This window comes from Lissotriton helveticus, chromosome 1_1 (genome assembly GCF_964261635.1).
Source record: "Lissotriton helveticus chromosome 1_1, aLisHel1.1, whole genome shotgun sequence".
NCBI classification, from domain to species: domain Eukaryota; kingdom Metazoa; phylum Chordata; class Amphibia; order Caudata; family Salamandridae; genus Lissotriton; species Lissotriton helveticus.
In genome coordinates, this window is record NC_136057.1 from 293,915,694 (window position 1) to 293,928,045 (window position 12,352).

A 12,352-nucleotide genomic window follows, 5' to 3' on the forward strand; every position below is an offset into this window, starting at 1 on the left:
GCCATTCCCACTTCTTAATCTAATCTAGTTCCTTGTTAATTTTCTGTTAACTCGTTCTTGCTAACCATCTGCTTTCATTGTGTGTCGTATATTGTCACCGAGTGACTTCATTTATGTTTGGCTGGTAGGTCATTGATGGTGTCTGGTTTGGAGTTAATTATTGCTGGCATGACAGAGTCGGTGTTCTTCTCCTGATGCTTCATTGTCACTAATTGTGTGAGGTTCTCCATATCTAGTGCTGTTAGAGGGATTTGTTGGGCATCATTTCTGGAATGATTAAGTTTGAGGACTCCAGACAGTCGTTGGAGAGTGAGACTGAGAGTAGTGAAGGTAACAGCCTCTAAATTGATCCCACCCTCTGTAAACTTGATTCCAGGGACTGCTGCCTTTTCTGACATTTTTACTAAAATAATATATTAGCTTTTTAAAATTTATGGAAAGCCTGGTTTAAAGCATTGTGGTGGGTTTAAGTAAAAAAATGCAGTGTGGACCTAGTCAGGATGCCCCTGTGCATAACATAAAAAGGTTCAATGTATAGTTACCATATAAGTTAAAGCTGAAGCAAGTAACTCAATCATACACTAAGTCAGGAAGTTGAAGAAGCTCTGTACATGAGGAGACTGAGCTTTTAGAGATCAGATGGTTTATTTGCTGATTGTTTCTGAAGTTCTTTACTTAATGTCTGTTAAGCTGATAATATCCATAGCTTTGTTCCTTAACGCTGCAGAAGTGAAATTGTCACACATGTATTGGATAGACAAGTTAGCAGAAACCTCAAACTAATGTACAAAGAATGTGTTATACATTGGAAATTAAAGAAATGGTTGGGTCTTGGGCTGCTCACTCCTAGCTTTAGCTTGGTGCTGAGAACATTGAACTTTCTCTGTCTTCCTGTGTTACCCTCCGACTGAAAAGATGAGGGAAAGAGAGGGCACATAAGAAAAATGTTCAGTGGACTTTAGTCCCCGAGTCGCCTTGAGTGTATCAGTAGACATTTATTGTGGTATTATATGATCCATGGGGGTAGAGGCCACCTTCTCAGGCTTAGAGGAGGGAAGGTGGTTTGTTATTGAAGCCCACGTCTCTTCTCGGGCTTTACACAGAATGTCAGGGAGCCCTGTGGGAAAAAAAGCTGAGTATCATTTTTAACTGGGAGCTAGGGGGCTCTCCTTGTTACATACATGTATACCATGGTGAAGCAGGCACGGTTTGCTTACTTATTATAGAAACGCAGGAGTTGATGTGACACTGATATTATTTCTTGGTGGAAAGCCATGATTTGCCACTGGCTGTTGAACACAGCCCCCACTAAGGAATTTTTCCAGTTGGATGCTGTCAGAGAGAGATGCATTAATGCAAGAGAGGGATGTATGTCACTACCACGCACACTGTTACAACGCGTACCATTACAACGCGGTTGTAACAACGCAAGTCGTTACAACGACTTGCGTTGGGGGGGCGCAAATTTTAAAAATATAATTTACTATTCCAACACCAGTCCCCGTGGATAGTAGGGAAGGTGTTGGGATAGTAAATTAAATGATTTTTTATGCTTGAGCGCCACCCAGCGCAATTCGTTGTAATAACTTTCGTTGTTATAACTGCGTGGTAATGGTACTTCGTTGTAACGCGCGCGTTGTAAACGTTGTATACCGCAAGAGAGCATTAAAAATATGCCCTGTTTGAATCTAAATTTAGGTTTCCTTGTTATGTTTTTTGTTTAAAACACTGTACAGTTGGTTAGAAAGTGCTTTCAAATAGGTTGTAACCTTAAGTCCCATATCTTACATTTTCACAAGTGTGCTTATCATGATGTGTTGGGTTAGAAATTATAAGGGGATAACGTTTAAATCTAACGTATTCTGCTATCAAAATATCTATTTCACCTTTTTGATGAATTAACAATAGATGGTCAGACACAGTACATAACATATGAAGCTTTTGATCTTTCAATAGCATGTGTGTTTATTTAGGGCAATCTAAAAACCATATCACATGTACAGTCCACTCCCACCAGCTGTCTTCCAGAGAGCCGCCGTCCTTCTCTTCACAATGTAATAAATGTGGGTTTGATGTTTAGAAAGCGCTTTAGAGGTTATTGATCCAAAACTTCCTTGTCAGCTGTGCCAAATTTCTGGCTACTCTTTATTTTTAGACAGTCTGATGTTGCTAACGTTTGTCTGTGGACCTTTATTATAGGTAGACTGTGACTTTGTGGCTGTCCAAGCGCAGCGATGCCTTCGGTCACAAGTCTACACTTTACAAATTAGTAAATACGTCAATAAAATCAAAGTATATATTCCTCCCTTTGGTTTTCTTGTTTATTTCACAGTTCAGCCACTCAAGCTTAATAAAATACACGGTACACCTTTCAGCTATTTTACCATTTAAGTTTGAGGATCACTTTTTTCATGTTCCAAAAAACTCCTCCGTGTTGGAAGAGATCTCCGCAAAGCGCCGCTACTTATTGGAACCCATCTAGACCTGCACCATTCCTGTCTAGATGAACAGCACTTCAGTGGGTGAGAGTCTTGTGTCCTAGTAATAGACCTGCCATCTGAGCTTAGAACGGAACATTTCACCTTTTGCAGTGTTTGCGTTTCAGGTTCTAGTAGGTCCTTTGTATCGTTTGTTTCCTGACATAAAGAATCATATGCAGATGTTCTGAGTCCGCATCATTATTGACTCTCTTGCACCAAACTATGCTTTGAAGTGCTAGTTGATCAGCCTTGCTCATGAGTTTCCTTCAAGGTACTATAGAAATGACTAGTCTTCTTACGAGGGGGGAGGGGGTCTACCTGCTTTTAAATTTTTTATTATTTGATTTTAAAATCTAGCCTTTGAATAAGGTGTTGTAGTTTTATTTCAACTTAGGTACGAGAGCTGTAACTTTGTGCCAACAGAGGCAGGACACATGGCTTTGCTCTGACACCCATACTTATGCGGGCCTTTTACGAATCCAGTCAACTTTAGGGTCCTCTGGTTAATGAAGCCCTGACTTTAAGGAAGACGAGTCTGAAGAGAAGATGTAGCATAGCATAGGTATCAGGGTGCCCACATGCTAATTGGACTTATGGACATTAAGGGTCTTTAGGTTCCTCAACTAATCATAATGCAAACCTTGCTCCCTTTGGACTTGAACCACGTCTTGTCCTACAAGCCAAATGCAAAATGTGGCACACTTAATGTTTGAGGAATCTCAGACCACTGGAGATGATAAACTTGTGACCTTTCCCCAACAACTTTCAGAGATACCACATCACCAAGTGGGCAATCCCTTATGAAAAATATCTATTTAGTCTTATTTTCCACATACGTTACCTCTTCATGTTCAGCCTCTGCCCTCAACAGAAGTCCTCCAGGTTTAATAGTGATTCAATTCTAGGTAATTTCAGAGCAATGTATGATGTGGCTATGAGTAACACACAAAAGGTGATGGGAGGCTGCTTGCAATAAGTCTAACCACTGGCATTAGCTCGGGGTAGCACTTCATCCCATTGTTCTTTTGCTCACCACGCCACCTCAGTTTGGACCCAGACATATTCAAATCAGTCTTGACCGTGTTCCTCACTGGAACAGTCCAGCCGAACTGCCAGGCCAGTTCTTATCGGAACACAAGCAACCCAGGGCCAATTTTGCCCGAGTTATGGGCTCATCAGCCGGGTACAGTGTAACTGGAACAGCTTTGTTCCAGTTACGCAGTGAGTCTATCTGACTTTCATCTGTAGAACGGTCTGCTTCCTCTGAATGTTCCACTTCTGAAAATATTCTGATGTTTTCCTCCTTTAAAGTCTCTCCTTCTGCAGAGCCAGGTATGCTGCTTCCCTCTGTAAACAGACAAGAAGGCTTCTAGGCACCTAAGGCTGACAGTCTGCTCCTCCTGTAGAAAGTGCAGACATTTGATAGAGACTTCTAGCTGCAGATGTTTCACCTTAAAATATTTCCCAGATGTCAGATTGCATCCAGAAACGTTTTTTGAGCACTGCCTCTGTGCGCCGGTAGGTGACGTCCTCATCTTCCAAGCCAGAAATGAGGTGTGCAGTGCCAATATCGGCCCACCCCAGCGTGTTGACAACAGTTCTTTTTTTTCTGCACCATAAACGGAGCTCCGGAGAGAGCTATTTCTGTTCACTTATTGGACAACTTTTTTCGATATTTTGTAGAGGCTTTGTGACTTTATTTCCCAGTGTGTTTAGGGATGACCCCCCCCCCCCCGCCCCAAAAAAAAACCAGTGGTCTTTAAACCCTGTGGTTCCTGTCACAGACAAATGTCTCTGATAGACTCTCATCTTATTTTTCTCTGGTTCATAGAGCCGGAACACAACCCTAAGGCCAGTGAGGACTGCTGTGCCATGAACCCCAAGTTGCTGAGGGATTGGTCTCTGATGTTCATAGTAGTTGACTACATGATATTTCAGGTCCAGGTCCCGGTCGCGAGGAATACCCCAGGCTCATTCGCGGAGTTGTTCTAGGTGCTTATTATCTTGCTCTAATTCATCGGATAAGTCCCACAAGAATCCAATGAAGTCGAAACGTTCTGAAACTTCACCGCACTGGTCTACGTCATTAGATATGGCGAGGGAACAATTTCACTCTGATGTGGACCCTGCCTCGTGGTCCGCTGCACATCACCCCGAGTTTATCCAGAGCCGTAGTGACCCTCACCCAGCTCCATGAATTTTATGAGGCCATGAACCTCCACTTTGGGTAGGCTGACCTCTCTGGGGGGCCTTTTTGGCCCATAGGTTTAGCAGGTGCCCCCACTTGGTGTTTCCACCCTCGGCGCCAGTTGGGTTCCCTGGATCAGGAATGACTCCGATCGCAAAACTGCAACCTTTCTGGTAGTTCATTCCCGCAATGTAATTCCCGGTGCCGCTGACCTCATAATCATACCAGACTTTGAGCCGGATCAGCGTCGCCTGGCATAGACTCATCCTTCCGAGTCGGAGCCAGGGTCTTGTTTGGCAGCCCGGGAAGGAGTATGATCGGGGAGGATCTAAGGATCCTTATGGCTACCTCAACCCCCAGATGAGCCTGAAGATGACTGGTATGAGAAACAGGTGGAAATTAGTGGTCTGGACACCTCCCCAGAAACTGCCTTAGTTTCTCCACCTACTCTGACTACAGTGGGGACGGCCCACTGTCTTCTCACTGTGCCTCTTTATGGCCCCATGTCACTCCCTTTTTGCCTTTTGCCCCTTCCGTGGCTATGGTAGGGGCTGCCAGATGCATCCATTTTTGCCCAGCCACAAAAGCCAACAGGCTCCATAGTCCTTTTAAGCCTCCTGGGACATATGGCCAGAGGTCTACCCAGTCCACCAACACCCCCACTATCTCCTCCCGCTGCCCCCAACCCTCTGTGCAGGTCCAATCTCAGAGCCACTTTAGTTTGCTCTCTTACCAATAGAGGCAATCAGTTGGTGGCAGAATCAGACACCACCTGCTTCACTGGCAGTCCATATCATTGGACAACTGGACACTGCAAATTGCTCAGTGTAACTCATCCATCCCATTCTTAGAAATCTAACTGCCACACCATCCATAGACCATCTGATGGAGGACCACTTCTCCTTGCTCCATCAAGAAGTGCAGACTCTTTCGGCCAAAGGAGCCATTGAGAGAGTACCAGCATCAGAAATAGGTCATGGTGGCAATTCCCGCTACTTTCTAATATCCAAAAAGGACAGAGGCCACCATCCTACATTAGACCTGCACCCTCTCAACTTCTTCATGAAGGAGAAATGTGAGATGTTCTTTCTGCCCAAGATGTTCTGTCTGCCCTGGAGACTGGATGATCGCGCTGGACTTGCAGGATGCCTACTTCCATTTATACAGTTCTGGCTGCCCACAGATGATTTTTAAACAAACAATGGCCTGTCCTGATACAGTATGGAATCAAAAACCTACTTGCTGTACCTTCATCTATTCAACAGAGGGTATTGTACAACCTTCTATCTACATGTGCTAAATAAAGTCACCACTTTAAAGATAAAACGATAAAACAGATAGTATGTGTGCGTGAAACCCCATGTGCTAATCCCACACCTCACTAGACCCTTCTCAGAGGATGAAGCCTTCAGAAAAAGGGGGGAGAGGAGTTGGCAGAGCCTCACGGGAGCAACACCTGGGGGAGGATTTTACAGGCTGGTACTCGCCTGTGTCCTCACGTTCCCATCATCAGCATCTGCCAACCAGTAAAAAAATGGGGATATAAACAGTGCAGAAAAAGAAAAACCTGTATGTGTTATGTGTAAGTGACCCACTGTGATATGCCAAACTCATAAGCTTGAGATCTGGTCCCACCACCTTAAAAAGAGCTAAGCGACACTAGCTAGTCCAACTTTATTCCGTGCTGCGTGCCCGCTCTATTATCTATCTGTCTGGAGACTGGATGATCGCGCTGGACTTGCAGGATGCCTACTTCCATTTGTACAGTCATGGCTGCCCACAGATGTTACCTGCAGCTCATGGTGGGCCACTAGCACTTTCAGTTCGCTGTGCTCCCTTTGGGCCTCCCCAGCACCACTGGGGTGTTCATCAAGATAATTGCAGTGGTTGCAGCACATCTGCAGAGGACAGGGGTTCTAGTCTTCCCCTACCTCGATGACTCGCTGATGAAGGCGTGCTCACCCCAGGGAGTCGTCTCCCTACTCTAGACTACGTTAGACGCTCTGCATTCACTGGGGTTCGCTGTCTTTGTGCCAAAGTCACACCAACTCCCTCTCAGACACTTCCTCTCATCTGAGCTCTTCCGGAATACAGTGCAGTTTCTGACCTATCCTCGGGAATGACGAGTACAGGATATTCAGGCTATGACTCCCATGTTTCAGCCTCTATCCTGGATTTCGGTGAGACTGACTCGGAATCTGCTGCTTCCTGGCCTCCTGCTTCTTTCTGTTAATGCATGCCCTCTGGCAAATGTGTGCTCTACAATGGGACCTGAAATCCCAGTAAGCACAGCATCAGTGGAATCTATCTGACTGGGTCCAAATGTGAGCGGGAATTGCAAAAGACCTGCAGCGGTGGCTGACAAACCACGATTAAGTCAATGGCAGGCCCCTCCCTTCCTCACATAGAGCTCACGATGTGTTACTCCTAGGTTGAGGTGTTTATCTGGAAGAGGTGGAGATCAGGTGACTCTGGTGTCCAGCATTGTCTTTGCTACACTACAGCCTTTCTTCCTTACTTCAAGGGAATGCTAGTTAAGGTGTTCACGGACAACACCACTACTTTATGGTATTGCAACAAACAGGGCAGAATGGGGTCCTGGACCCTTTGCCAAGAGGCCCTGCATCTCTGACATGGCTGGAACTCCAGGACATATTCCTGTTTCAAACAACTGGCGGTCTCTCTGAACGTCAGAGCAGACTAACTCAGCCGTCGATGCCTAGCGGATCGCAAATGGTGTCTCCATCCAGAGGTGGTGCAAGGTCTCTTCAAGGACTGGCAGGAACCTTGCGAACTACCACCGCCGGGAATGTGTGGTGTTAGTACTTTTGTGCACTAGAATTTCCATGGGGACTCTCGCTCAGCGATGCTTTTCTCCTTGAGTGAGCAAGAGCCTCCTACATGCCTTTCTGCGATTCCACTCTTGCCGAGAGTTCTCAAGAAGATCAGCAACAACCAGGCTCCAGTCATTCTTGTAGCACCAGATTGGGCACAGAGAGTATGGTATCCTGACTGAACTCCTGACTATGAGCATCGGTTCTTTGATTAATTAGACTGTCCCTTCTGGGTGATTTACTGTCTAAGCAACAGAGCATCGTCCTGTTCGTAAACTTCCACAATTTTTTCCAGACAAACTGGTTCTGCGAACACGTACCTTTTTTCTTCCAAAAGGGGTGCCACCCTTTCATTTTGGCCAGACCGTAACACTGCCGATCTTTCTTGCTCTGCATCACCATTCCAAAAGGAGAGGCTTCATCGCCTGAACCTAAAAAGAGCATTCTCATTCTACATTGATTGGACTAAGGAACACTAAGTGGGTGATCCACTCTTCCTTAGGTTTAACAGAGGATAGAAAGGAAAGTATGTGCAGATAATACAACTCTAAAAATGGATCGTACTCTGTATTAAAATCTGCAACATATTGGCTAAAAAGCTACCACAAGAGGTTTTGCATGCTCATTCTACTAGATCCAAGATTGTGAACAAAGCGTTGGCTCGCGAAGTCCATGTCCAGCTGATACATGGGCGTCTGTGCACATGTTCACCAAGCACTACTGCCTGGACAGTCGGGTACGATGTGACGGGAACTTTGCCTGTTTAGTCCTCCAGGTAGAGACTCTGTCTAGCCGCAGATTCCCTACCGACCTGCGCCACTCTGTGAACCGATTTCTTCATATAGGATAACCCATATGTGGTCCTTAGTGTCGGCACACTGGTACATCAGCATCCTTCATGGCTCCTTCCTTCATGTGCAGAAATGTTGCAAAAAGTAACTGATGTCCGCGCAGTGAGGCACCATGCACATCACTTCTGATGCCGACTATGTGTAGCCAATCAATTCCACCTACCGGCAAGCCGAGGTAGTGCTCAAAGTTTCCGGATCCAGCCTGATGCCCAGAGAATATTGAATGGTAAGGAATCTGCAGCTAGACTGACCAGATTGTCAGGTCATGTACCCTCACTTCCAGGGGATTACTGTCGGACAGACACCATCAGCTCTTCGACTACTTTGTGGAACACCCACTTACTTGGGACTTGGAGCAATATGAGGTGGTTTAGATTCCATCTTATAAACATTTCCAGACTGGATATGTGGATTCACTGTCTAAGACTTCAAAACCTCTTTCGGTCAATTTTCTTTCATTAAATTGTTGCTCCTCAGACGCAGCCTTTGTGCAGAGTGATGTTTCTCTCAGTTGGTAACTGTAGTCCTATGACTACTGTCTGGCCACGCTTAGTGTTCCCCTCAGGCCACAGAACAGTTTCTCGACTTCTCATGACGAGCGACAGGTCGTTGCCTATGCCGGTTTCAAATACATTTAGGCCCTTAGGACAGGGCTGCACACCTGCTTACCATGCAGTGGACATTGCCATCCCATCCCCCAGCTCTTATTAGATTGTCAGATTTTCTTATGCCCAGCCTTTTCATCACTTCCTTGATACTGGGATGGTAGTGAATGTGGATTAGTTCTCTTGGTATTGACACAGCAGCATTATTCTACTGACCTCCTCTCAACATTTGAGAGGAAGTGTTTCCCTCACATGATCACACTAGGAGATAAATCGTTTGACAGTAAAAAGAGCACATAACCAAAGTGAATCTTTCATTTTCATTCTGGTACCATTTTAAAATCAAACATTCCTTATGCCGTAAAAGCACTAACTTTCATGTTAGCAGTTTTCGTCCACAGCAGCATGTCCATAATTTACCATACAGTACATTATTACGACTAAAGAGATAAATAACAAATTACTTTAGGGACATACCCTTTATACGGATAAGATTTACGGGATTTGCAGGCTTGTGTGTGTGTCCATGTCCTGTGCCTGCATCTTAAGTTGCACCATCCACAGTCTAGATTTCCTGAGGACAATTTGTGTTTACCTGGCATCGATCAGGTATCCGCTCTTCATACAGAGAAGGGAATACTATTCAGACAAGTTTTGCTCCTACTAAGGACATCCACACACATGCAGTCTAATGCAGAGTGGCTTCTTTTGCTTATTTCACTGAATGTTATTTCCAAACTTATGCTGTACACAAGTTAGGCTCTCATTTTGGAATATATCCTGGCAAGGTTTTTTTTTTAATCAGACCTGCATTCTACCTAGGATTCTTTTTGAATCCTTTATACAGAATAAAGAGGACTGAATCTAAATGTGTATATTTAAATGTCTCGTAGCAGTAGCTCATGTAGATTGTCCTTGGTGCACTTCGATAAAAATCCCTGACTCCCTATGACAAGTCGGATTATTCTCCATAGGTGGTAATTAGTAGAGTTTAAGCATGAGGTAGTTATTTAAACAGTAGCTCTAAAGAAGGTGTACATGTTGGAGGAGTGTGGATGAGGTTACAATGCTCTGTGGTGGCTTTTGGACATTGTTAAACAATATCTTGTTTCATATGTTTTCCTGCAGGAGATGATATTGGCGGACAAGGATTTTGAGGTGACTTCAGAGGAGGAATTCCTGGGAAGCTATCCATCGGACCCCATGTTGTGTAGTGAAGCTGTGGATGGGAGAGTACCGCACTCCTTGGAGACGCTGTTCCACCAGGCGGGCTGCAGTGGTGCCAACGAAGCCCTGCTAGTGGTGCTACATCTACTGATGTTGGAGACTGGTTATCTACCTCAGGTGGTGTAGAATTAACACCTAGAAAAATTGAATCCATGATGTATAGGGATGACACCCCCCAGGCTTCCGTATTGGGTTGTAAGGTTACCTTCTTCTCGTACTTTACAATCGTTTTACTTCCCCACACCCAACAATGTTTGCATACCATTTACCCGCTTGAGTGCTTTTTTAGTTTTAATTTTTTTATCTTTATCTCTCCACCAACTCTCGCCTTCCCTCTCTTCGGATGCAACCATGCTAAAAATTACATTGCTGGAATTTTCTTTTTTCAATTATTCTCTTTTTCCCTTTCCTTCCAATACCTCTTGCTCTTCCTGTATTGAAATTAATAATTTGGGATAGCTTTTCTTGTCTCCTCTGCTTAAACCAAACCCTCTGTCCTTTTGTCCCTCCCAACTATAACATCAAGTCGTCTTCCCATGGTCTGCACTTTCTTGTTTCCTTCTACCTTCAATGTTATAACCACTAATCTTCTCCCCTGTGCAATTCCTTAACCTGTACTATTACTTTGCCCCCCCCAGCACCCTCCAACTATCGCTCCCTTATTTTTTGCTCACCATTTGAAAACTATGATCATGGCCGCTTCTCTCTGCAATGCTGTTTTCTCTTTTCATAATACCTGACCTCCCCCTCCCACCTCCCCACTGCATCCAGTTGCGGCCTGCCACTCCTACATAATTTTCTACTTCTATACTTCATGTCTCCTTATTTCCTTACTCTGGATTTGGCTCTCTTGTCTCCCATCTCACTGTCCATACCTGAGCCCGCATTTCCTAAGTTTGTCTCCTGTTGTTTCCTGCCACTCAACATGCCCCTTTTATGCTGGCCTTCGCCCACACCCTTCGTCTCCACCCTCTCGGATATAGCTTCTTGTCACAGTGTTGTATCCTCCTCCTTCTAATCCCAGTGATCTGTAGACTGGAACCGCTTCTCCTGACTGAGCCTTCCTTCACCTTCCACTAGTCTGTACTCTCATATCTTAACCCTTGGCCCATGCCTTCAAGCCTCCTTTGCTTGGATGTTTCCACCACACCTTCTTCCTGGGCAGCTCCCCAGTTTCTTTCCAACCTTCATTGACCTGCACGTCACTTTTTCTGATTAGTGGTCCGTATTATTTCCATTTATTTTTACTCCGACCTTACCCTGTTGCCTTCTCACCCTAGACCACACTGTGATCTCAGCCCGATTTGCTCACTCTGTGTACCTAGCTTGATGGAATGAGGTAGAAGATTGCGCTCATGTGCCCTAGTATCTCATTTTCAAGCTACTTTTTGTAGTGTGTGCTTTATTCAAGCCTAGGTTATATTCCTCACAACAAAGAGGGCAGTGTGGTTAGATATGTAGTAAGGTCTGACATCCTCGCTGAGGGATGCACCACCAACCACATTGTCTAGTGTAGCTTGTAGAGTACTTAAGCTTGTTACACAAATGTTTATTTGCAATCTTATGCTAATATATTCTGGTAATAATAGCTCATATGATTAACTACTGTAGCTACTAGTCAGACTGCAAATACACTCTCTCTAACTATTTTTGTGTGTAAGCTACAAATTACACACAACACATCAGTAAAACTTTTCCCCCCTTTTTCGCTGTGCTCAGGGATGTGAAGGAAAAGCTGTTTCGATGCCAGAGACTTGGCGAGGTGGAGGTGTTTACAAACTACAATATACACATCCTTTGTGTGATGACGGCTCCGCCACGCTCACCTGTGTGCCCATGGGAAACCTCCTTGTAGTCAACGGTAAGGTTGCTATGCTTGCAATGAAATCCCTGCAGTGTAGCCGGATACATCTGTAAGGCATTCCCTAGGTGTTATCTGTGTCTCTAAAGCACTTTCCTAACCTTTTCACGCATCCAGTCGCGGAGAGTCGAGCACCACGTTTGCCTAGTACTAGCACTGTCTGTAAAGCTTATCTAATAAGACGGCTCTGTGCTCGGGGAATTGTGGTTTTTCTTTCAGATCTTTTTTTTTATTTTAGATCCTTAAATATGGATTTTTCAGAAGAAAACTGATCCAAAAGATAATGCCTGTTCACAACACAAACTA

The 12,352-nt window shown here is 44.7% G+C and overlaps 1 protein-coding gene across 1 annotated transcript in view; it reads left to right on the plus strand.

Moving 5' to 3' along the window:
- The window catches only part of FBXO7 (F-box protein 7), a 136,765-nt gene that overhangs the window by 36,155 nt on the left and 88,258 nt on the right, over positions 1–12,352 (plus strand). The window contains exons 4-5 of the mRNA XM_078669386.1: positions 10,087–10,302; positions 11,905–12,046. Of these exons, the coding sequence (XP_078525512.1) occupies positions 10,087–10,302; positions 11,905–12,046 (358 nt within the window). The remainder of the gene's footprint in view (positions 1–10,086; positions 10,303–11,904; positions 12,047–12,352) is intronic.